The 25,243-nt window shown below is 41.8% G+C and overlaps 1 protein-coding gene across 3 annotated transcripts in view; it reads left to right on the top strand.

The window, feature by feature from the left end:
* The window catches only part of LOC142580500 (ecotropic viral integration site 5 ortholog-like), a 289,591-nt gene that overhangs the window by 257,260 nt on the left and 7,088 nt on the right, over window positions 1-25,243 (top strand). For 2 of the 3 annotated variants that reach the window (XM_075691155.1, XM_075691154.1), the window contains 7 exons: window positions 172-339; window positions 2,022-2,168; window positions 4,747-4,896; window positions 5,322-5,501; window positions 6,406-6,552; window positions 8,919-9,014; window positions 10,572-10,667. In XM_075691155.1, coding sequence (XP_075547270.1) covers window positions 172-339; window positions 2,022-2,168; window positions 4,747-4,896; window positions 5,322-5,501; window positions 6,406-6,552; window positions 8,919-9,014; window positions 10,572-10,667 — 984 coding nt within the window. Of the gene's footprint in view, window positions 1-171; window positions 340-2,021; window positions 2,169-4,746; window positions 4,897-5,321; window positions 5,502-6,405; window positions 6,553-8,918; window positions 9,015-10,571; window positions 10,668-23,893; window positions 24,056-25,243 lie in introns of all 3 variants that reach the window. The other variant, XR_012827778.1, reaches the window with a different exon arrangement.

Genomic DNA, 25,243 nt, shown 5'->3' with positions numbered 1-25,243 from the left:
CAATAGAACAAGACAGTCACTACTGTATTTTTTTTCCTTTCTGTGTCTACATCACCAAGTACACTGTTACGACAAGGTGGACGTGATTAGCCTGCTGAGTTGAATCCACTACAATGATCAAGTGTACCTGGACACTCCTGCCAAAATTAGGCATGGTGTTTTGTTGTGCAGGAGAGCTCTGCACTGGCTGACCGTCTGATCCAAGGCCAGGTGGTGCGGGCTCAGGAAGCAGAAGACAACTACATCATCAAGCGGGAACTTGCTGCACTTCGCCAGCAAGAACTCACTGTACAGCAGGAGCTGCAGAAAGCGAACAACCAAATCAAGGAGCTGCACCAGGTACGTAGTTGCCATTGATCTGTTTCTTTCATTTAAGTTTTTTCTTTCATTATTTTCTTTCATGATCAAGATACTCTTTGCCTACTCTTCCAGTCTAGATAAAAAAAAAAACTGCCCTCCCTCTGTCTTCATATTACAGCAGAGTTGTATATGGCTAGCTGATTCATCCGTTCATCCATCTTTCGCCTGTATGCTGAAAACTCCTCCAGCGCAACCCCATGTGCATGTTGAAAAAGAAAGAGAGAAAAAGAGGGATGCAATTGGCTGTGCCAGTAGTGACATCATTGCTCTCTGTCGCAGCAGAGCATGTACGCAGCTGTTTCTCTCCGGCTCCGAAATGGGTAGGTCATGCGTCATGCGTACTCCTGAGGAGCAGGCAGCTTTTGATCAGCAACATCATGAGGAGAAATGAAAATGAGCTCATCTGCACCGTGCCAATGCTGCAGCCTGGGCACAAGAACAGTCTCGTGCAGCCGAGCACAAGCAGCAACTGCATACCGAGGATCCGGCAGCCTACCAAGCCGTTGTTTAATGAACTGTCGGGATTTACACATTGATAAATGCCAGGGCCACACGTTTCAGCTTCATTGGTTAACCATCTGTATGGAGTGCTTGGGTGGGGATTTTTATATATATATATATATATATATATATATATATATATATATATATATATATATATATATATATATATATATACACACACACACACACACACACACACACACACACACACACACACACACACACACACACACACACACACACACACACACACACACACATACTTGGGGGGGGGGTGAAGATGCAGGGTACAAATTCAAGGAAGTGAAACAGTGATGTGCTGCTATTTTTTTATGACACGTCAAGTTCCAGCAAGTGCAGGTTTTACTCGCTCTTTTTCTACCGTCTCATTGGTCAGCTTCTCGCTAATTGTAAATGTGACAAAAAAGGAAAATAGCTAGCCACAGCCTTTCTTTTCTAGTGCCACTGAGCATTTGTTTGAAGCACTTGCCTTGTTGCCCTGCTGAAATTTCTCTCGCAAGGCTGTGTGATGAATGTTGCATGAAATGAGACCGTCCACTCAAGAGAAAATTGTTTAGCCATGGTGAAAGCTGTACAGTTTTCTTACTCTGTGAAGATCATGAAAATGTTCACAAATTAATCTGTTTCGAAAGTGGTGTATGTCATTAGGTGAACATCTCAAGGCACTTTGGGACTCGTGAAAGAATGTGCTTCAGGATCTTCTTCTCTTTAAGCAGTATGTGTACATTCTGAGAAACTTGGCTTATATCTTCCTGCCCTTTGGGGCCCTAACACAATAAGTTGTTCAAAGGTACCGAAATAGCTTATGAAAAGTTATTCAGTCACAGTAAATGAAGGTGCACCAGGTAGGGTCAGGCTGCAATGAAATGTGAACACTGTCTGTTAAATCTTGGTTTCTTAATGTGAAGTTCATGTGTTAACCAAATGCTGAACATGCATTACGTATGTCTCATCAATTCCAAACATGAGCCATTCCAGTTTCTTTCACAAGTGAATGTAAAAAGATGCCTTAGTGTGCACTGTGCTCCGTATAAATTGTCTGGATCTCATTCTGGTTCTCATTGTCTGGATTGTCTGGTAAACTGCCTGGATCTCATAACCAGGCTTAGCATGACTTGGCACTTCTTTTATTGCAGGCGCAGACACAGCCATCATCACTGGATAGCCAGACAGAGGATCTCCTCAAGTCACTGCAAGATGAACTGGTGGCTGTGAAGCTGCGTGAAGCCGAAGGCCAAGAGACTATGCGTGGCCTTCGCCAGAGGATACATGAGCTTGAAGAGGTATTCTGTTACTCTACCACTTTTAGTGACCAGTGACATGGTGCATAAGTAGACAGCCATTGTACTCTTCAGAAAGCTGTTGTCCATCTTGGTGATACATACATGCTGCTGCCTAGCATACACACTGCAGGCATTGGTCCATATTTATACTTACAGAAGGCTGATTAGTTGTAACTTGCTGTTTGATTGATGGGCTAAATTGGATTACCATGCACACTGCTTCTGTTCATGTAGCAGTAATCTAATAATGCTAAGTTAATGTGGACATCTTGATGCTTGCTGCTGTTGGTAAGGTACTATTCTGGAGAGGGTGCAGAGCTACTCAAGCATAGTGAGCAAGTGCATGTTCTGTGTATGCACGTGTGTGTTGTATGTAAGCTGCTGGTGGCAGACCCATGGCGTTCATGAAATTGCAATTGCATGCCTAATCACAGATTGCACTTGGTGGCTTGTTCCTGATGGCTACAGCTAATGTTGGCATTGTTTGATTAGTGTAACTTTACTGTTGAGAGCTCATTTCATATGTTAGTTAAATCAAATATAACTTTCTTTTTTTTTTTGAGACTACACTTTGGCATTCAGTAGATGGTAAAAAAATGTTCATATATGCAATATTTTTGTATAGAGTCTGTGTAAAAACTCACTAATGCTAAACCAGCAGGTCACTGTAGACAATGTAATGTTTTATGTGGTATCTTTGAGTCGATTGTACTGTATTAAAAGAATACTGGCCTTGAATATTGATCTCAACAGCAAATGTTTTAGAGTGCAGATCTTAAACACCCATTCCCATGGCAAGCGTCAGCATAAGATGAGAGCGAATGTGGAGCGCAGTGGGGGATGAAAAAGCAGTGAGAGCGAAGAGAGCAAGAGGAGGAAAGTGGAGGAAGAGGGTATGGCAAAAGCTTGAGAAGAAAAGTGAAGTGCCGCATAAGAGAGGCTTTGCGGCGATGATGGCTGTGAGATGGCGCCAGTGTAGCATGTATTGTCTGTATGGGAACAAAGCACTGCATGAGCGGAGGTCTGTATGCGGCGGCTGCTGTGAATTGCGCCCACGTATCACCCACACACGGCCTCTTGCGATCTCACGATTAGTGAAGCAGTCGCACCACATTTTACTCCATTTGCAACGTGCCGCATGAGACAGATTGTCCGCACCAGTCGATATATCACGAAATGAAAACACATACAGCTGCACTCAAATTTTGCATGAGGGAGTATTGTATACATCGGTGAATTTTTTCTCTTTCTTAAGAAGAAAGAATAAAATATTCAGGGTGCTAAAGACACTGTAGGAACCCCAAGAAACCAACAGACCATGAAACCTAGAAAAGCACAGAGGAAATTAGAAGTTTCTTTATCGTTCAGTTATATTGTATAGTTCACCATATTCTCATTATTCATTCTCTGTTGGCTTCTTCTTCTTCTTCTTCTTCTTCTTTTAACAGATGTTACTAAAGATTTAGCCCCTCAGTTACCCTTAGTTTTCTTACTAAACCAGTGTAGGAAATAAAGCTGCCCAGAACTGGGCAGCATTGAAGTGAGCAACCAGTGAAAAGTTACCAGAATGCGTAAAATCATGACTACTACAACAATAAAACAGGAAAACTCAACACAGCTAACTAAATTCATGTTCAAAGTATGGCTGGCTATACACTGATGCACGGTTAAATATATCACTTAAGTGATTGAGCAATGCAACTTTAATGTAATGCTACAAACATCAGTCATCCAGTTATGATCAGTTCCTTGAAAGACTCGAATGCTGTTTTCCTTGTAGGTGAAATAAATGGAGAACAAAGGATTATCTTTATAGGTGCATGGAGGAGGAGTTCTCGGTGGTTCACTCTGTGTAGTAGAATCCTCTGTCACTGCAGTTCGAGCAATGTGGTCTCAAGCAAAGTTAATTTTTAGTTCAGGACAATGGAAAAACATTAAAATTAATGACATTTTTTAACAAAATGGTTTCATTATATGTGCTTATTCTAATATATCTGCTGATACCTCAAAATGACGTTGTTCTTAGATTGTTGTGGAAATCTCTCACTCAAAGTAGAGGTTGCAGTAAATAAGTATTTTTGATTGATATATAGCAGATGCTTGAAGCTTGCAGCAGAAAGCCACCATTAACATGGACTTTTGGTTTATGCATGCTAGTCGCTATGGTGTGCTTGTATATTCAATTGTGAGTGGGAAAATACTGAATATGTGTCATATTCTCAAATTAAATATAAATCTAATAACAGATTTTCACTTTTTCTTCCAAATCCGAATGTTCACAGTGTGTAGTTTTTTCTACTATGTTTTGCCATTTTTTTAGGACAATGAACCATCCATTGTTATATTGCGCTCAGTTTTACAAACACGATATTAAGGAAGGACAGGACGTGGATGGATGTAGCACAATCCGCAATCCTGTCCTTCCTTAATATCGTGTTTGTAAAACTGAGCGCAATATAACCATGAACGTTCGTTCACCAACTAGCCCCCTTCATTGCTCTACAATGAACCATATTCTGTTGAGCAGTTAATATTTTAACATGGTTATTTACCTAATATATTATGTCACTCTTTCTAGGAAAATAAGCGGCTAAGGGAAGCAACACCAGATGATAGCGTGGCAAATCTACAGGAAGAACTGATAGCAGTGAAATTGCGTGAAGCTGAAGCTAATTTGTCCATGAAAGAACTTCGACAAAAAGTGGCTGACTTGCAAGCTGCCTGGGAGGTATGTGTGGCGTTAGCTGCTATCACTGTTTGAGGCACCTGTGTACGTTGTTCTTTAATAAATAGGGTAGAGAGGCAAATATTTCAATGAAGTCACTTGTAGCAACTAAGAAAGTGCTTGCAAAAGTTGCATTTCTAACCTATCTGCCTATCATGTGCTACGTGAACACCTTGAATACTTGCAACATTGTATCAATTCTAGATTGTTCAGTTCTTTTGTGCTGCTCTCTGTGAATTGATTCATGGTGTCTGGTAGTGCAGGAATTAATCATCATTTGATATACTTAAGATATAGAACTGATCGTTGTGTTTAATTAACCACATGTAATAGCTGAAAATATTTCAGTGTGAAGGCTATGTTACTTATTGCAACAGTGGGCTAAGTGTGTGTGAATGTGAACAAACTGTTGTCTTTTCTCTACGTAGAAGCACCGCTCTGAGAACCCCCATCAGTTGGACAACCAGTCAACGCCATCACGATGGAGTGGAAACAAGTCGCAGGTGAACCAGCTTCAGGAAGAACTGATGACTGCTCGGCTCAAGGAAGCTGATGCTACTGCTGAGCTGCGAGAACTGCGTCAAAGAGTCATGGAGCTGGAAACTCAAGTGAGTTTGATGTGTATGCTTAATAATGAGTGAATTTCTAAGCAGTGCATATTTTGATGATGCCACAGATTGATTTTGTGTTGGCGTTGGTGTGTACTACTTGTAGTTATTCCGTAATGATGACAGTTAGGCACTGCCAAAAAGCATCTTTCCTTGAGAAAAGTTGAATGATAAGTAGAGTTGCTAAGAATTTACTAGCTTTCATTAGCCAAGGTCCTTTTTTTTTGCTCACTCCTGCTGCGCATGAATGGTGCCTTTCACTGGTCCATCGTGGTGCGTATAGCCACAGTGTAAACTCAAATTCTCTCAACCGCCATCCATATGTGTAACAGCACTTTGTTATTCGCACTGCCCATAATTTTCTCTTTGGTGCACAATCTGAACCTGCTGGATTACTGTTGCCGCTACATGAGTCATTTAGATGCAAAAGCTGTGTCTTTTCTGAGCAAAGCAGTAGTGTCCTAGGGAACCATGTTTAAGTGTCGCTCTCAGTGCATATTGTCATCGGCAGGCTATGAGCGATACGGCGGTAAAATTTGGCATAGAGTTGAACTGAAGATGAAATTTGCGAAATTTCAGGATGGTTAGATAACTAGCATAGTCAGCATTATATGCTTAAAAAATGGGCATTTATAACACTGTAGAGTAACACTCAATGTGCGCAATTTACATTTTTAACCTGGACAAGCTAAAAGCAATGAGGAGATAATATTTGGTATAAAGAGATTCAAGGAATTCAAGATGAGATTTGTCGAACTTCAAAGTTGTAGGGTTATTGTTGCAGTAACTATTAATTGCTGTAAAATATGTAGATATGTAGATAGTGTTCGTTTGAAGCAGTAACTACTAGAAAACATGGCCACATTTAGCATTTCTGTTATTGTGTTTGTTGCCATTGCTGCAGAACCAGGTCAGCCTGAACCAAATCCGCCGTCAAGCAGATGAAATTGTTAAGTATCAGCAAATGTCTGACAAGGTTTCAGAGAAGGAACGTGAGTTGCACTCTCTTGTCCAGGATGAGGCACGCAAAATCACAAACTTGGAATCACAGGCGAGTTCTTTTGTCTTTTACTTGTTCAGAATCAGAATCGGTTTTTATTGAGATGATTACAAAGATTACAAGATGTTAATATACAGAAGGAGTTCCCGAAGTCAAAGACTGCAATGGGACCTCCTTTACTATGTAAACGTAATAAAACAAAAATTACAGCAGTTTCAACAAATCGTTACCATGGAAGAATTACAGGTTTTAGTATGAATAGCATGATTGAAGAATTACATGTAGATAAATGTCATGAAAAAAGAAAGCACTGTAACATAATCTCGTTCGCAACTAATAAATTAACAGCGTAGGTGACGTGATGAACACAGTATAATTTGCTAACTCGAATGTATAAGTAAGGCAGAAACAGAAACCTAATGGTATGGCAATGAAAATGAAATGAAGGCACCCTGAAAGAATGATTGTTAGTATGAACTAGGCATCAGTATTTGACAGAATGTAATCTTTTAGTTGTTTCTTGAATTCGTGAATTTTAAGTGTTTCTATATCTAATGGTAATGTGTTCCAGAATACGATAGATGAAAAATGGACGCTCTGCTTGCCATAATTAGTATGTATTTAGGGTAAAATGAAGTTCCTATTTATTGCAAACCTGGTAATATTAGTATTTATTAGAGAAGGTTGTGGTATCAAGCTATTGCATCGTGTGTAATTGATTTGACAGAACAAAAAGGTACCTAGGTTATATTTAACCCTTTGAGGGTCGATTTTTTTTTGCCATATGCGACCACCCAGGGTCGATTTTTTTTAATGCAGATTCGAATTCTTCTTAGGGACTTATTTAGAAAAAAATTTACCGTAATTTTTCTAGGGCGACCGTAAAGTAAGAAAAAAATGTTTTACGTTGCTATATATGCACTCTTAATTCATGAATAACAAGAATAAAAAAGGAAATAAACTTATCACAATTAAAAATCTGATGCATTTTTATGCACTTAGTTCAAGGCTTTGAAAATCCGCACACGAGAATATTTCGCACGTCTCAAATGTTCCTGCTCTTACACTAATACGTACGTTCATACCATAATCGAACAGCATAGGTGTGCGCACTCAAGAAAACTGTTTGGTTGTGTGCGCATCAAAAAAAGCCACACGTGTGACAAACTTCCGCTAATCTTCATCTTATCGCGAACCAGCTAGGGCAATTAGTTCTCGCGGGTCTAAAAAAAAAAAAAACGAGAACGCATGCACGGCGGCATCCTTCCTATACGCACCCTTGTGAGCACTAAACAAGTGAGAAACAAGCGGTCGCCCTTTGAGCGATTAGTAACGAGATAGCCATCAGTTTTGCAAGCACAAAAAGCCAAAACCGCCAGCGAAACAAAATCCAAACTGGCGCGCGCGCCAATGTGCGAGCGGTAGTATATAGACGCGCAGGAACAAACTAGTGCTAAAACAAACCATGCGACGAAAACCGAGAAAGGGAGGCACGCGAAAAGAATTCCCTGTATCCCCACATAGTGGCAGTACGACAGAAAACAAAAAGTTAGGAAATTGGCGCGCTTTTTAAACGTAGAGACTGCGCCGTAAATATATGGCATCAACCATTTTCGGACTTGTTCGCGGCGCCGTATATTTACATCATTGACCGTCAAAGGGTTAACGAGCTGTGTGACAAAGAATGTGATTAGTAGTTTGTAAAAGAGATGAGGTGTTGTTGTTATATGGGCTAAATGTAATTATCCTAATAGCCTGATTATGTAGGATTTGCAGTCAGTTTAAATGGGTTACGTAAGTGTTTCCCTAGCAAGTAACGCAGTAGTTAATGTATGAATGAATAAATGAAGAGTATAATGATAGTATTATTTGATGGTTAAATATGTTTCGTGTTTTTAGAAGTACCCTAATCCCGTAGGTAATGTTCTGTTTTACTTTGGTTAAGTGTCAATAAATTAAATATTTCTGTGTATGTCTATGCCAAGATAGTTACATGACAAACTTGCAGGGATAGGACTTGCGCCCAGAAAAATAGGAGGAATGGAGTGAAGTGTTCGTTGGTGGGAAGTGTATACAACAATTTTGTTTTCGACAGGTTTATCTGTAGTTGGTTAGTATGGCACCACTCCAGCAGGCTCTGTAAATCGCCATTAAGGTTAGATACTAAGGTTGTAAGACATTTATTGGAGTTAATGATAGTGGCATCATCTGCATAAAATATACGTTTCGAAGAAAAGAGGCAGTTAGGCAGATCATTGATGTATAATAAAACTTCTTGAAACCTATTCAAAGAATGATCTGTAAGAAAGAAAAGTGCAGGAAAGTGCACAAGATTAAATGATTTCTCATGTCACACCCAGAAAAGATGCTGGTCATGGCTTATGCATTTTATATATATTTTTTTCTGCTTGATGTAGATGAAGGAAGAGAGGATGAACGCTCGGATTCGGGAAGTGGAACACACCCAAATCATTGCCGAGATGAAGCAGAAAATTTCTTCTCTTGAGATCAAGGTGCTTGTTCGTGTCACTTGCTTGTTTGTTTCTATTGGCCAGCAACAGTATTGCTAACTGGAGAAAATAAAAAGAAAACCATAGAAATGCAGTCTTTAGAAACTGCTAAAACCTACTGAGTTCACGCTATGTTAAGAAATATAGTATTTAGCATGTAAACTTTATTATATCTACATATTGGTATGTAGTAAAATAATAAGTGATAAAGTTCATTTTTTGAACGGAAAGTAGTAAAATTATTAAATATAGAAAAATTAATATTGGCAAGTGTTTTTTCTGAGCGATTATAAATTGCAGATGTATACTACCCCATATTTTCTAAAACGTCTTGCTTTGTAACAAGTGTCTTCATCTAAGACCAGTAGGCAAAAAGGTGCCAATCAACTAAGTTTGCAACTTGTGGCTCACAGCAGCTCACACCAGTGCTGATGGAGTCACCACCCTTCTGCCTCACAGTTTTGAATCGTAAAGCAAAAAGCATGCAAATGCTTGTCATAGTAATTGTTGTGCTGTACAGCAGCTTGTCTGCACTATACACCATAGTTTTTGCACTTATAGTTTGTACCATATTTTTGCACCATAGCTTTTGCACCAAAATTTTTAAAAATTTAACAGTAAAGTAGGGGTGCAGGTTAATGCAAATTTTGCTTTGAAGTGTGGCTTCACAGCAATGCGCGCCGCACTGACGTGAAGCCACATCTCAAAGCAAGGTTCTCCACCATTCAGTTTCATTATCTCCAGGGAACCCCACCTCCTGCCCACCTCTACGTGTTGAAGCTTCCTTCTCCCCTCTTTCATGGTCACCCTTTCTCCTCCTCTTTACGAGTCGCTATTTTGCCTTTAGTTGTTAGTGAATAGCACACGCACCACTGGCGAACTCATACGTCACCCATTCCTACAGCGCTCCCTTGGTCTGGATGATACGGAATTTTTTTCCTTCTTTTTTTTCCCCCCAGGCTATTGTAATTGAAGGTGCGGTTTATGCATGGTGGCGAGTTATACGCATAAAAATATAGTAACTTCTTCTCAGGTGCCAGTCTATTGGTTATACATGTAATATGAAGCAGTAGCACAAATAAACACCTGAAAAATCACTGCAGCCACAGCAACTGCTAGAACATGCCTTGCTATGCAGCCACTGGTCAGTGTAGCTGTTAAGGCTTTCTCTGACTGTTACTACATTTGGTGAAAGCAGCAGCCCAAAGTGCTGTCTTACCTCACCCACACATTTTGACATGGCATAACAGGCTTCACCTTGTTCACTCCGATCAAGTGACTACACTAGATCGCATTAGAGAGCAGTCAACTTCATTTTTTTAAACAGAAAAAAAAAAAGGAAAAATACATGTATACAGATAAGGCTCCCAGAGTACTGTTTGTTGTGCATTATTTTTATGCTTACATCACACAGTCTGATCTATATATATATATATATATATATATATATATATATATATATATATATATATATATATATATATATATATATATATATATATATATATATATATATTTATAAAGACATACATATATATACTTTATATGCATGTCCTCAAGAATCAAGAGCTGCTTACGGCTGGTCAACTTAGGGGCAGCACTGAGTCTGAAGAAGTGAAAGAGCTCCAGGATAAGGTGTCGGACTTGAAGGCTGAGGTGAGCTCTTTCTTGGTAATGCACTTTGTCTTTGTAACACCACAGATGCCTCTTAAATACTGTAGGCATTCATTAAGGTGAATCCTCAGCTGATTCTTTAAGAATAATAATCGTATCCATAATAATTAATATTGTTTAATAAATAAACATTTTTGTCTCAGTTTTTCTTGTAGTCCTAAGATATTTAGCGCACCATTGCGAAGATCAACTTCTGGTAAGACCTAAAAACAGGTCTTCAGAGTTTGTTCATATTTGTTTTAAGAAGAATCTGTTGTCTAAGTAGCTAATAAACAAGAGATGGCCTATATTTAAAGATTGCCATTACTTGCCCTGTTACCTTACCTCCTGGGTATCGCTTGTGGGCGTCTTCATTGTGCATCTAAAAAGAAATGCAGACATCACTTCTGTGTATGTTGCATTGCGTAGATCCTGAAGCCCTTACTGTGTCCAACTGTTTTTAGTAAACCACGTTTGAAAAAAATATAAGGGATGTGACACCCTCAAGATCTGCTGCTTTGAGTTATGCAGAGGATCAGAGCTTTAGCCAGCCTACAAACTAGGATTTTATGCAATGTTAAAGTAGTGCTGTTCCTATGCTCTCTCATGACTGCAAGAATAGTGTGTGTGGTAGAATTTGGAGTGGGCAAGTATTCTAAATACGATGAATGTGTCCTTTTGCCGGCACGGTATTTCCACAACTTTTTCTTTTGAGTAATTTTATTTGTGTATATTTTCAATCATCTTATGAAATCTTTTTGAAACAATTTGTTGAAAAGGCAGTATAGTCTATGTATAGTCTTCATATTATGTATGTAGTGCTGCTTGTGGTGATATTTAAGTTTTAACTGAATTGGTCAATGAGTATCACTCACATTACGTTATGCCAGTAAAACCTTGTTGGCTCAGAACTCTGATATCTCGAAATATGAGTTAGAGGGGCACTAAAGGCAAATATTAAGTCAAGCTAAAGTTATAAGTGCTCAAGGATGTCTAAGGCATCAATATTAGCACGAAAAGAACTTTAGTAATAGAGAAATTGAGGTGAATGCAGGACACAATTAAGGACTCCCCCAGACATTCAAGTACTAGCCCAATGACAAAGGCACTCATAATATTATCACTAGTACTCAGCAACTCGTAATAAAAAGATAATTGTATTGCTTGATAAGATGAAAGAAAATGCTACTTGTCCAGTTGTTTCTGATCTTTAGAAAAAATAACTCATTGACATTGCCCTTGACAATGTGGGCGTTGACAACCACGTGGGCGTTCGAAAGGTTTCGTTTTCTCCACTCTGCGCCACCCATGCTTTTGCATTTCAGTAGTTTCATTATTGCGTAGTGCTGCCCTGGTTTTGCTGGCTCGTGAAAATCCCACAAACTGCAAGCAGCACAGAATGCCATGTCCATGTGATGTCGTGGGATTCCCGAATGGTCCACACCACTTGACCAAGACAGGGTGGCTAGAACTGAGAGGTGTGAAAACAGGGTGCTCCAAGCTTGCCGGGATGTCCGATCCCGCCGCAGGGGCGCTGTCATCGGGGGCGTCGGGCATGGTAGCTTCTTGTAGCATCTGGCATTGCACTCACGCTGCATGTTGCTTGCTTTTTGTAGGTGTAAGTTATGTCAGCGTTCAACAACATTGCTCTTTCACAATATACACCTGTAGCACTGAAGAACCTCCTACTGAGGCATCAGCATGAACCTCCTTACACCAGCAAAATAATTCAGCCATAGTGCAGCCATTTTTCAATAAAGCATATTTTGAAGGCCGTGCATTTTTATTGCAGTTGTTGCTAATGCAAAATTATCTCTATAAATTTTTATATGAATTATGGACTTAGTTAAAGAGAATAGCCTGATGTTGTACCTTATTGCAAATGATCGTGTCCATTTATGTATTCTCTTTTTCTCTATGCACCTTTGAGTGACACCTAAGGTCTTGCAATCGTGAGGCCAGTATATATGCTCAATTTTAGAAAGACAGAAAGCTGAGCTAGTTGGTAAGGATTCATTATGCAAAAAAGAGGTGAGGTGTGCAGACAGGACACAAAGTGTTGTCCACTTCTCTACTCTTGTGTCTTGTCTGCACGCCTCACCTCTTTTTTGCATAATATATGTTCAATGTTGTAGATAAATTGAGGCTCAACTTTATGTAATGACTTTAAAACGCATAACTTTATCAGCAACAGTATCCGTGACTCTGTGGTGCATAGTGCCTTAACCTATACAAAAGGCTTCAGCCTCTTTATATTTTTTTCACTTACTGCCTGGATAAGCCCCTTTAAAAGGAAATTAATCCTTGTGATAAAAAAAAAATGTAACATCTAATCTGGTTAATTCTGTGCATTGCTTGGCAGCCTGTTAGTGGCACGCTGCTGCATGCAGCACTTAGGCCCCTTACAATTTTTTAATCCATACACATTTTGCTAAACATATATTAGCCTGCTTAATTCAACAGCATTAAGGTGGTTGGCCACATTCAACAGTCAATTTCTTTTCCCAAAATCGATTTTTCTTTTTTTTTTTTTACATTTCGTGTATGTCCAAACATTCAGCAATGTGTTGCAAAAAAAGAAAAAAATTATCTTCCTATCTTCATAAGTTTGGGAGTCACAGTGAGCTTTCCAACCCATCCCTCGTATTGTGAAACCAAAAATCAGTACTATTTCTTTTATTTAAATATTACTCAAACTAATTTTCTCATTTTATGTTGTCGCCAAGCAGCCAAATGAACAAAAGGAGACTCTAGTGCATCTGATGGGGGCAGTTATAAAGCTGGTGCATTTTCGGCCTCTCTCTAGTTTTTGGCATCTGTCCCATGGTTTGAAGATTTGTTTACATTTCTCTCAAAACAAGACTTTGCTCCTCCTCATGTTACACAAACTTTGGTAACTTTTTTTTATTGAGCATTTTGGTATTAAATTTTGCTCACTCATTCCTGACATAGAGACGTCTACAACGAAATAGAACAAAAGAAATTGATGCAATATTTTTGCATTTACAATTTATTTTGCAAATAAATTTGGCGCAAATTGGCAATTTTTTTTCACTTTGCTTAGTTGTTTTAACATTACTTTCTTAATATTTATTACATTGGATTTATCCTAGTTCATTGCACAGGTACCCCACTTAGCTACATAAATTCCAAAACTTTACTCAATTCAGCAATGCATTAGTCACTGCTTCCATGACTAGCACTTTTACCACATTTTATGACAAAAATTACCTGCCACAAAATAAAAGGAACCAATTTCAGCACTTTAAATAGTTGAATAAGCTAAATAAGACATGCTTATTCAGAAAAAAAGGTTCTTTGAATCCTGGCTTCCGATTAAAAAAATTTTTTTGTGGCTTACCACCTTAATCAAGTTGTACAGTGACTCTGACAACTACAGAAGACAGAAGCCCTCCAAAATCCCATTCCTTGGATACATCAGTAGATACTTCTCCTACAGCACTGTCTGTCCCTTGGCACATCGTAGGCATCCCTGCATATGGGAGAACCTGCTTTCTTGTGACGTTTCCTGCAATATAGTATCCAAGGTGAGCATCACTGTGTTGCTCTGTGTAGTTGGCATGTGTTCCATGGCCACTTGTGCTGCCTCTATGAGAACTGTAGCATTAGACCTTCCTGTAAAGCCTCATTTCACTGCAGAACCTTGTCTGCTGTGGAATTCCTTTACAGAGGGGTTCTGCTGTAGAGCTTTGTCAGCCCCGGATAGACTGCTCCCAACTCTCAAATTACCCTTTGCATGCTGCCGCACTGAAAAGGGACACTTTTTCCAGCAATGATTTGTACCCTGAATTGCATTGAGGCACAAAACATCATCGCTGAGCCTTTTTTTTTTCCTTTTCTCTCTCTCTCACTTTTTCTTTTTCCCATTTCACGGCATCCTTAATATTTAAGGCACGCTATCATGAGGCAGCTTTACAAAAAACATGTGGAGCAGTAACCTATGAATGTAATGACTCCGGTTCTGTCAACCTCTTCCTGGCTTTCTTTATTCAAATACTCATACGCCTCTTGTGTATCTTGACAGCTGACCAGTCCCCGTGCCCCTGACCACAGGGGAGTCTTGACCTAGCGGAGTGTCACACAAGGCGATGCTTCCGTGCAAGTGAAATGCCCCACGCTCTTCACATCTCCCAGTTCTAGCCACCCTAACCAAGAGCAGCTGCAGTGCTGAATCCAATGCTCTGTCTTGGTTTGGTTTCTCAATGACCGCATCTATGCGTTTTGCACAGAAAAGCGCAGTGCCACCTGTTGGGTGCGTTTACTGCCACTGATGGCAGTAAAGGGAGGTAATGGCATATTCAGCTTCACCACTCCTCGCTCGGGGGTGGTTGATCTGAATTATGCTAAAGGTATGCGGACCCTTCAGACGCAATTTTCTTGTGAACTAAGTCATTTCATGGCACAAAACAAGTGCAGCAAAGTTGCTGGAATGTATTTTAGCAGTCCACATTGACTTACTATTTGCCCTTAGTGCCTCTTTAAAGGGCAACTATGGCGGTATTCAGACCATGTCAAGGTAATGGAATATTTAGGTTCCCGAGACCTCCCTGTCACGTGTCTGACAGTAAAATTGTTCGGCAAATTCCAAAGTAATTTTGAGCAATGAAGAAAGTGTGAAAACGAAAACGAAACCTGACCGAGCAGCTGAGTGAACCTCTTCATGTGACAACACGAGAGGCACACAGCAGGGAAGACATGCAAGGCATGCCAGTCTCACCAGGGCGTATGAAACTGGCCAAGAGCAGACTCTCAGCTGATTTGTGACCATGCCTTCGGACCTTCGGACCTTCGAACGACAACGTCAGCTGCACCAGCTCTTTAGGTTGTCAAATAGTGACAGCTATGATTCCGACGAATTCAATAGCCACAAATTGCCGTTTGGCTTTTGTTTGACCCGCCATCACAAGAGCAAGTGCCCATGCATGACATATCGTGCCACAACATGAAGACCAGGGGTAGCCCTTGTTTTATATTGGCCAGGTGGTATAAGATTGTACCGTGAATGACGTGTGCCTGACCGGCATGCAGCGTTATCTATAAAAGTATGCTGCTGCCTTGAATAAAGGGCTTTTTGCGTTGCTGCCACCGAAGCATCTGTCTGCTGCTTAGAATAGAACATCTGGCGACGAGGGTGGGACCTGGTGCGCAGCAAACCACCGCCGGCCAGCAGCAGTCACGAGGCTGAACCGCCTACGGTGCAAGGCGACACGGAGCCCTTGCAGCCACGACTTCATCGACTGGAGCAGCGCAAGAACGTCAAGAAGCAAGGCGTCACGGAGCCCTTGCATGGACTTCAGCGGCTGGCTGGAGCAAGCGAACAAGAACCGACACTACGGACAAGGCACATCAAAGAAAACGGCTGGGCAGATAAGTGAAATTTGCTCATTATGGCAGAACCCGGACGTGGTCCAAAGCTCGGCAGAATGACAGAATATGACCAAAAAATCGAAAACATACGCTCGTATTTCGAACGCTTCGAGAACTACGTAGACATAAATGATGTCCCTGCAGACAAGAAACTCAAGTTGTTTCTGAAGTACTCGGCGCGCAAGTGTGTGAAGAGCTAAAGAAGATAACTGTTCCTCATTTGCCTTCTCAGAAGACTTTCGAAGAAATTAAACAGCTTCTCGAAGCTCATTTCAGCCCAGCTCACTCAATTATCGCAGAGCACTGTAAATTTAATCGCCGAATGCAGCAAGAAAATGAAAGTGTCAAGGATTTAATCACTGAACTGAAGCACCTCTCAAGAGATTGCAATTACGGCACATTCTTAAATGATGCCTTAAGGGACAGACTAGTGGCTGGTTTGTGTGACGAGGAAACGCAACGGGCTCTTTTTGCACAGGCTGACTTGACGTTCGAACTGGCGTGCAAAACTGCGCTAGAAAAAGAGCTAGCTGCACAACAGGTGAAGCAAATGCATGAGCTTGGCACAAAACCGTGCAGCGTCAGCATCATTCAGGGCGAACGTCACCGTGATAAGCAAAAGAAATCGACGGCTGTTGCATGGTCGAAAGATAAGCGAGAGGGAGAGCAACGAAGTGCGTGCAGGCATTGCGGAAAGTGTCAACGGGAGAAAAATGTTGGTATCGGAACCACACCTGCAGAAATTGTAAGAAAAAAGGGCATTTGCAAGCCGTTTGCAAAAGAGGAGCAAAAGCTGTCAGATATGTTGACACCACGGACGACGAATCTGAAGACTTGAATTGTCAAACTGTGTTTTACTCGGGCAAAAGTTCAAGGGGCTACAGCGTCGACCTAAACATTGAAGGGAAGACTGTTTCGCTGATAATTGACACCGGTGCAGCGGTCACGATCGTACCAGAGCAGTTGTATAAGCAGTATTTCCCACATGTCACTTGTGTGGAATCAAAGGTGTCGTTGCGCACTTATACAGGAGAAAAGCTAAAGGTGCTTGGAACAGCAAACGTATTAGTCAAACAGGAAGGAAGCGAGATCTCTTTGCCCATAGTGGTAGTGCAGGGAAACGGAACGCCGATGCCCGCTCTCATGGGAAGAGACTGGCTGGAAAAACTGCAGATAAACTGGAAAGCAGTCTGTCCACGGATAGGCCACCAGAGCAGAGGTTAGAAGCTTTACGGAAGAAGTATCCCAAGGCTTTCAAGAGCTCCCCGGGTGTTGTAAAAAACTTCGAAGCTTGCATCTTTGTCAAGGAAAGGGCTCTACCAGTGTTCTCAAAAGCACGCCCAATATCGTTTGCTATCAAAGAGGAAGTAGCAAAGGAGTTGGAAAAGCTCGAGCAAGCCGGAATACTAAAGAGGGTCACGAAAAGTGACTGGGCAACGCCTCTGGTGGTGGTTGCGAAGAAAGGCGGCGCAGGATTAAGGTTATGCGGTGACTACAAGGTCACGGTTAATCCTGTTCTAAAAAGAGACCATTACCCTTTGCCATTGCCGGAAGATTTGTACTCCATGCTCGCGGGAGACAAAATCTTTTGCATCCTGGATCTATCGCAAGCCTACCAACAAGTGCCGCTTGCTGAGGAAAGCAAAGCGCTGCTAACGGTGAACACTCATCTCGGATTATTTCAGTATCAGCACCTTCCATTTGGTATCTCTAGCGCACCCGCTATCTTTCAGTCTTCAATGGACGAAGTCTTAAAAGGGATTCCAAAAGTGGGTTGCTATATCGACGACGTCATCATCGTAGGTGACAACATAGACGACTGTCAAGAAACCATGGAAAAGGTGCTTCAACGACTGTCACAGCACCATATTACCCTAAAACAACAGAAGTGTGAATTTTTCAAACCATCCGTTGTTTATCTGGGACACAAAGTGACATCAGATGGCATTTTTCCAACCGCAACAAAGATAAAGGCAATCACGGAAGCACCTCAGCCAAGCAACGTAACTGAACTGCAAGCCTTCTTGGGCCTGCTGAATTTCTATGCAAAATTCATCAAAGATTTAGCTACAGTAGCTGCACCAATGTATGACTTGCTCAAAAAGGACATGACTTGGGTGTGGACAGACGCATGCTCAAGATCATTTGCGGAAGCCAAGCAGAACCTCATCAACAGTCAAGTCTTTACTTTTTACGACGTGAAAAAGCCAATCGGGTTAAGCTGCGACGCATTGGCCTACGGTCTTGGGGCTGTAATTTTTCATGTCATGCCCGATGGCTCAGAAAGACCCATCGCATTTGCCTCCAGAACATTAAGTGCAGCGGAGCGCAACTATGCGCAAGGCGAGAAGGAAGCCTTGGCCCTAATTTTTAGTCTAAGCAGGTTTCATAGATACTTATACGGGCGCAAATTCACGCTGTATACAGACCACCAACTGCTGTTGGGGATCTTGGCATCAGGTAAACCCATTCCTTCTTTGGCCGCAGCCAGGACTCAGCGTTGGGCTATCACCTTAGCAGCTTATCAGTACGCACTGCGCTACAGAAACGACAAAAACATGGAAGTTGCCGACGCACTTTCAAGGCTTCCACTTTTGGTCAAGCATAAAGACGACACTGAAGAATGTCTTGCAGTGTTTGAGGCAACGCCTCTCACTGCGAGCCAAGTTGCTGCTGCGACTAAAAGGGACCGCTTTCTTTCCAAAGTCGTGCAGTTCACCTTATTTGGCTGGCCCGCGCACTGCGATGATAAATTTCAGCCCTTTTACGTTCGTCGAAACAAACTATCGTACAAGCAAGGCTGTGTCACGTGGGGCCAGCGAGTGATCATTCAGGATGAACTTAAAGAAGCAGTATTAACACTGCTGCATGAAAAGCACCCTGGAATGCAAAGAATGAAAATGCTTGCTAGGTCGTTTGTTTGGTGGCCATTGATTGACAAGAACATTGAAGACACTGTCCGTCGATGTACAGTGTGCCAAACGACCATGCCTGCGAAGGCACCAGGACCATTGCATCCATGGACTTATCCAACCCGTGTTTGGCAGAGAGTCCATGTCGATTTCGCCATGAAGGATGGTTCCAACTTGTTCCTTCTAGTAGACTCTTACTCAAAGTGGATAGAAGCAAAATGCCTCCGCACTACAACGACATCAAAAACAATCGACTGTCTCAAGGAGATATTTGCAGCGTATGGCTACCCGGAGGAACTGATCAGCGACAACGGACCTCAGTTTACTGCACAGGAGTTCGCCAATTTCACCTCTTCTCACGGGATTCGACACACACGTACGCCACTGTACCATGCTTCATCGAACAGGGCAGCAGAAAGGCTAGTCCAAACGACAAAAGCCACTCTACTCAAGCAAGTGCTTCACGATAACCTAACAGGTCAAAACAGAACTCTGCATCAACGACTTAACGACTTCTTGCTTGCTTACAGAAACACCCCGAATTCCGTAACAGGAAGAACGCCGGCTGAACTGTTCCTGAAACGACAACCTCGAGTGAAGCTTTCACTCCTAAAGCCTAGTTTTGTGCAAGATATGTGCAGCCATCAAGACAGAGACACCACCCATCGCAACGAGGGCCGAGGAAGGGACCCACAGGTGGAAGCCGGTGACACAGTTCTCGTCAAGACTACGAGAGGGGAAACCCTGTCATGGGAAGAAGCTGTCGTAGTGCAACGCGTAAGCGACTCTACTTTTGTAGTCAAAGTTGCTGACCATTTTCGTTTTGTGCATATCGACCACTTGAGACCCAGCTGGATTACGGGACCAAAGACTTCATTCCATCCGGACGTCGCAAAAGAAGCGCATCCTGAGTTCACTCCAAATGCCTGTATTCAACGAGATTTTTTATCAACACCCTCCGAAGAAAATCCCCCTGCTGACTCCATGATTGGTGGTCCTACTGCGGACCAGCTTGAGGATGTTCGCTTAGATGACTCCACTTCAACTAAGGAACCGGCATCGCAGCCTGAGGCAAGACACTCAGCAGTGCAGCCTGCAAGTATCACCCCATCAACCATGGCATCATCTGAAGAGGTCCATCTGCAAAAAAGTAATCGCACAAGGCGTCCTCCTGATCGCTATCAAGCCTCCAATTATGAGCGCGAAAAGAAACACGTGTAGCTTTAATTAAGGAGGAAGGAATGTTCTGTATCGGCCAGGCGGTATAAGATTGTACCATGAATGACGTATGCCTGACCGGCATGCAGCGTTATCTATAAAAGTACGCTGCTGCCTTGAATAAAGGGCTTTTTGCATTGCTGCCACCAAAGCGTCTGTCTGCTGCTTAGAATAGAACAGCCCTAACCATTGATTTTATATGTGCTGCTTGCTATTTCTGGTCTTTCACCATTTCTCGGGGAAGCGCTTCGCATACTTGCTATAAGATGTGGAGCACAACTTTCCGCCTTTGTATCCCGCAAGGACACTGCTGACAGCCCAAAGCACTGACTAGCGCATTTGTTTACATCGGCATGCAGGTACAGCAAGCACTTGTCATTCACTTGAGATATAAGGCTAGCTGCCCACCAATGACACAAATTAATGTCAGAACATAGCAAAACATGCAGATTTTGTGCATGTAAGCACCTCTGCATCACTCTGTGTCGCGCTGATATGAGCAACCATTCACTTTCGAAAACAGCGAGTGGAAGACCGTAGTATGGGAGCGTTGTTATGCTGCCTGCTTATTCTTCGTATTCTTTTCATGCACACAATTAGCGTGTTCTGTAATGTAGACATAGGTCAGGACATTTTGCCTGTAATCAAAAACTGCGAAAGGATGCACAGTTTTCTCACAGAAACGCCGATGCCAGTATTAACACTGTTGGCAGCTGAATGAGGCGATTGTTTACACTGCTGTATCGAATTCAAATCCTTATGATCAAAACTTAACTACAGAAGCAGTTTTCTTCACCCTAATGGCTTAATTAGCTTCAGGTCAGTCGCTCAAGACCGCCAGCAGTAGACACACCAACTTGGCAACTGTGATAGTTAAACTCGGCTGAATGCGCTCGACATCGGCTTAAACTGTGTGCGCGGATGACGAGGGCCGACGTTTGTGCAGCCAACAACGCAACACCACTAGCCTCCCATCTCTTGCCCGTTCACACAGAACGTAACTTTTCGCGACAGCAACTTCTCATACCAAACACTAGCTCACTATCACTAGCTCACCCCTCAGCTACTGTGGATATCTTGGTCCTGTTGTCTGCCATGCCTGTTATGTAATAACGCAGTGTGGCCAGTAGCTGAGAGGCAGGCAAGGCAGGTGTTTCAAGGGAATAAATGAAATTTATTTGTAAAAAAATCAGCACAAATCTCAAGCCTTATGTTTCCCAGAAATGACTGAAGCATGAAGAAGAACGCACTCAGCAAATTTCATTCAGATCCGTTGACCTCGAAAAATCACCGGAGCTGCCCTTTTAGTTAAAATTTGTTTTCCAGCCATGGTGTCAACCCATGCGTTGTTCACCCCGTTATCTTAAAAAGTTCTTGCAATGGGCTCCGGATACCTAGAAATCTTGACTTTGAAAATACCAGGGCAAGGACGACGAGGCAGCGTTGACCTCGTTTTTTTCTCCTAGTCCAGCCGCGGCTGTGCATGGCAGGGCCATGCGCTCCCTATCTTTTCTTGGAGGGTGCAAGGTCTAGGTGAGCCGAGATGACTGATGGTTTCATGTGCGCTATGTTATCACATGCCTAGTTCGCATTGAAGCAAGAAGCAGCACAACGGAAAATTCGCCCACCACTTCTGCTGCTGTTCTTCATCCCACCAGGGTTGTGACAGCGAGTGTTTGCGGTGATCGAGTGATATCTGTCCATGTTTGTCCGTGTGTACATGACACCATGCTTGTTAGTTTAATTAGTAAGGGAATGTTTACTGCAATTCATATGGCCAATAAAACTACAAACCTTGCTTCATGTAGTTGTCTAATACTTTGCTATTACTATATCACTTTCGGGCAAAACTGCAACTTTTTTTTTACCCTCTCATTTAGGGCGCTGTCAGTGACGCATCAGTGGGGTCATAGCATATTAATTGAGACCTTGTACAAGATGATCGGCACTTTTGGACAGGTGTTATCAGCCTGTGCGCTGTGCCCAAAACAAGCCAGCATGCGAGCCTACAATGTTTCAGTGAAATTGCGGTTTGATAAGGATGCGCGCTTCTTGCTTGCGCGATAATGAGGCATAAATGCCACATCACTCATTAACCTCTGCCAAAGGCGTGACAATTGCGCTCTAATGCAGTTCAGTTTCAGTTTTCGAAATGAAATCATTCAGAATTGATTGTGAAATAGAAAGTAGCAGTGTAAGCTTTTTGAATGTCTGGAACTGGTTATGCTTACATGACTGGCTTCAAATATTGCATTAGGATCAATAGTCTTCACCCTGTGCCAGACATGCTGTCTTGGCACAGTGCCTGTAACACCATTGTCCTTAGACGCCGACGTGTGCGGTGCCGATGCACGTGAAAGTGACCGAGAATGTTACTAGTGACATATTGTAAAGGTTCCTTGTGGTCTATACACGGCCAGCATGCTTCTAGTTTATTGATTTCACTTATCTCGAAACTCCGCTTGAAATTTTTTCTGATTTTTACAGCTTCGAGTTAACGGGGGTTTACTGTACTTGATTTTCATAATGCTTGTGATCTTTGTCCAAAGAATATACAACCATAGTGAATTGCTTTGGCACACTTCACATATTGGACAGCTTACAAGCATTTGGACAGGTTACTTAATCGACTGTTTTCGGTTGTTCAACAAAGATCATGGTGAATGTCAAGGAGGCAGCAGTGTAAGTTAAGCGTATTGGTGCCAATATGTGGTTACTAGTAGTGTCATTTACTATTAGTGGGCCACAACTTTGGTAGACAAAATTGATGCTTCTTCATTTATTATTTTGTATACTTACTAAATCAAACCCATGGTGTCCATTTTATGTGACTTTAATGTGCACTGAGTATTTTACTAGGTAGGTTTGGCATTGACATTCACTGCTTTATAATGAAGAGATGGAAACATGGGGCTGATATGTGCAGCTTTTGCAATATTTCCAGTTATGTTTCTGCAGAACTGTCATTTATAATGGTACAATGCAGACTCTGATGCAATTTATATCAAACCTATGTGTGTAAACTTGTTGCATTTCCTTGGTTTAGCAATGTTGCTAGCAGTTATCGCATTGACACCGGTGTGAAGCTTGGGCATGCCTGTCATCACCATATTCAGTGAAGATTTTGCAAAATTTTGTTCAGTTGTATTGTGTAGTTCTTTCAAGTTTGGCTCAGAGACTTGCAATATACACAATTAAAAACATTTTCTAATTGTTCAATTGCATCATTGTACTTTCTGCAGGCACCCTGGCAGATTGTTATGCTGTTAACCTCGTAGCACACCCTTTCCATCTGATAGTGTACATATGCATGTTCGACTTGCAACAGAATGGTAAAAGGCTTTCAACAAAACAACTTCTTTGCCAGAAGGGTGCTTCAAGTATTTTAAATAGCAATACGCAAAAGTAGAAGTTATGTACGTATTTTCTTTTCTGGAATAGTAAAAAAATAATGCTGAAAAGAACCTTTGTTTCTTTTGTCTGTCTTACAAATCTTTTGTTTCTTGAAACTAGCTGTCAATTCCTAAAATTTGGAGTGTTTGCACTTCATTGTATGAAGATGATGAGATGCAGCAAAAGGGCTTACGGTATCCATGCTATCCATTGGTAAATTAAGGGGATGCAGCACTAATGCTGCCCACATGTTGTAACCCCAGCCAAAGCTAATTTGCAAATGGTCCCATATGTGTGTGTCCCCATCCATTTTTGCAGAAGTTCCGCTTAGAGCTGCCCTCCCCGATCTTGCCAAGCTTGTTGCACCCGTCGCCGCTCACCCCCATGGGGTGGGACTCTGGGCTGGGACTTGAGCAACTCTAGATCGCGCTGCCTCTCACTCTCACACTGCTCTCTCTCTCTCTGCCACGCAAGTAAAAGGTGATCTCTGCTTGCTCATACTAATGCTCTAAAGAAACCTGCTTGCTAGCAAATGACCGGCCCTGCTTTTGCTTCGCCTGCGTGTTTATTTGTGTGCACTCAAAACCACTGAGACGTCTTTGGCTTTGGGGCTGTGTCACCACTGCATGACCCCCTCTTTTTATGCTTGCAGTGCACTAACCTTTCTTTTTTGCTGCTACCTTGTGTTTTCACCAGTCCACCGAAGCTCTTCTTGAAGTTGAGCAATATCAAAATTTATACTTCAATATGTACAAAAGCTATACGTATTATATGTTAGGCATGTGCATTACAAATTACAAATGCGCGTGCCTCATTTGTGCACTTGAGATGCAATAAGCTTTTAAAAGCTTACAAATTAGTAAACCATTTTTCTCTCATCTTGGTATCTCTGACTGCCACATTAGATTAAGGGTGGGGGTAGGGGCGTGGGATGGGGGGGGGGGAGGGGTGCAAGGGTGAAAGTTAGCTCTTGGAAGCTGAATTGGCTTGATCTTGGTTCATTTAAGTAGGGAGTCTGAATGAACAAATATCTATCTGTTCTGGTCGTTACTATTTTAACTGATATTCAGAGCCTACTACTTGAACATGTTTTGTATTGTGTGAACATGTGTTGAACATAAAGAGTGTGATCCCAGACGTAAAGCACATGATGTGTACCATCCTAGGGTAAAGAAGGCAAACTTAGCTGTATTTTCCTTTTTTTGAGATGCCAGGTAAAATAGGTAGTTTATCGAACAACAGGTATGAGATATGCATAACTGACAATTTCATATGGGACAGTCGCTTAGGTTATCTAAAATGCTGCAGCAACAAGGAACATTTTATCACTATGCTATGCACATGAAAGAGTACTTAAAAAGCAAAATAATGATGTCTTCTGACCTTCTTAATGGTAAGAATGAGTCTGACTCATCCAGGAGTCATGCCACAACTGCCAGCGACCAATCTGCTTTATCCTCTTAATCTTATTAAATTAACCAAGATGCTGTGAATGGAAGTGGTTATCTATTTCAAGGTCTTATTTATTGAAGGTCTTTGTGCACTTATTTGGCATATTGTAATGGACACAGAACATGAAATAATGTGGATGGGTGTTGAAATGAACAGTATCAGCACCCCTCCAGGATATTTCATGTTGTGTGTTTGTTTTTGGCGCCAAGTGTCGCA

This window comes from Dermacentor variabilis, chromosome 1, assembly GCF_050947875.1.
Source record: "Dermacentor variabilis isolate Ectoservices chromosome 1, ASM5094787v1, whole genome shotgun sequence".
Lineage (NCBI taxonomy): Eukaryota > Metazoa > Arthropoda > Arachnida > Ixodida > Ixodidae > Dermacentor > Dermacentor variabilis.
This window is presented reverse-complemented; position numbering and strand designations above follow the sequence as displayed.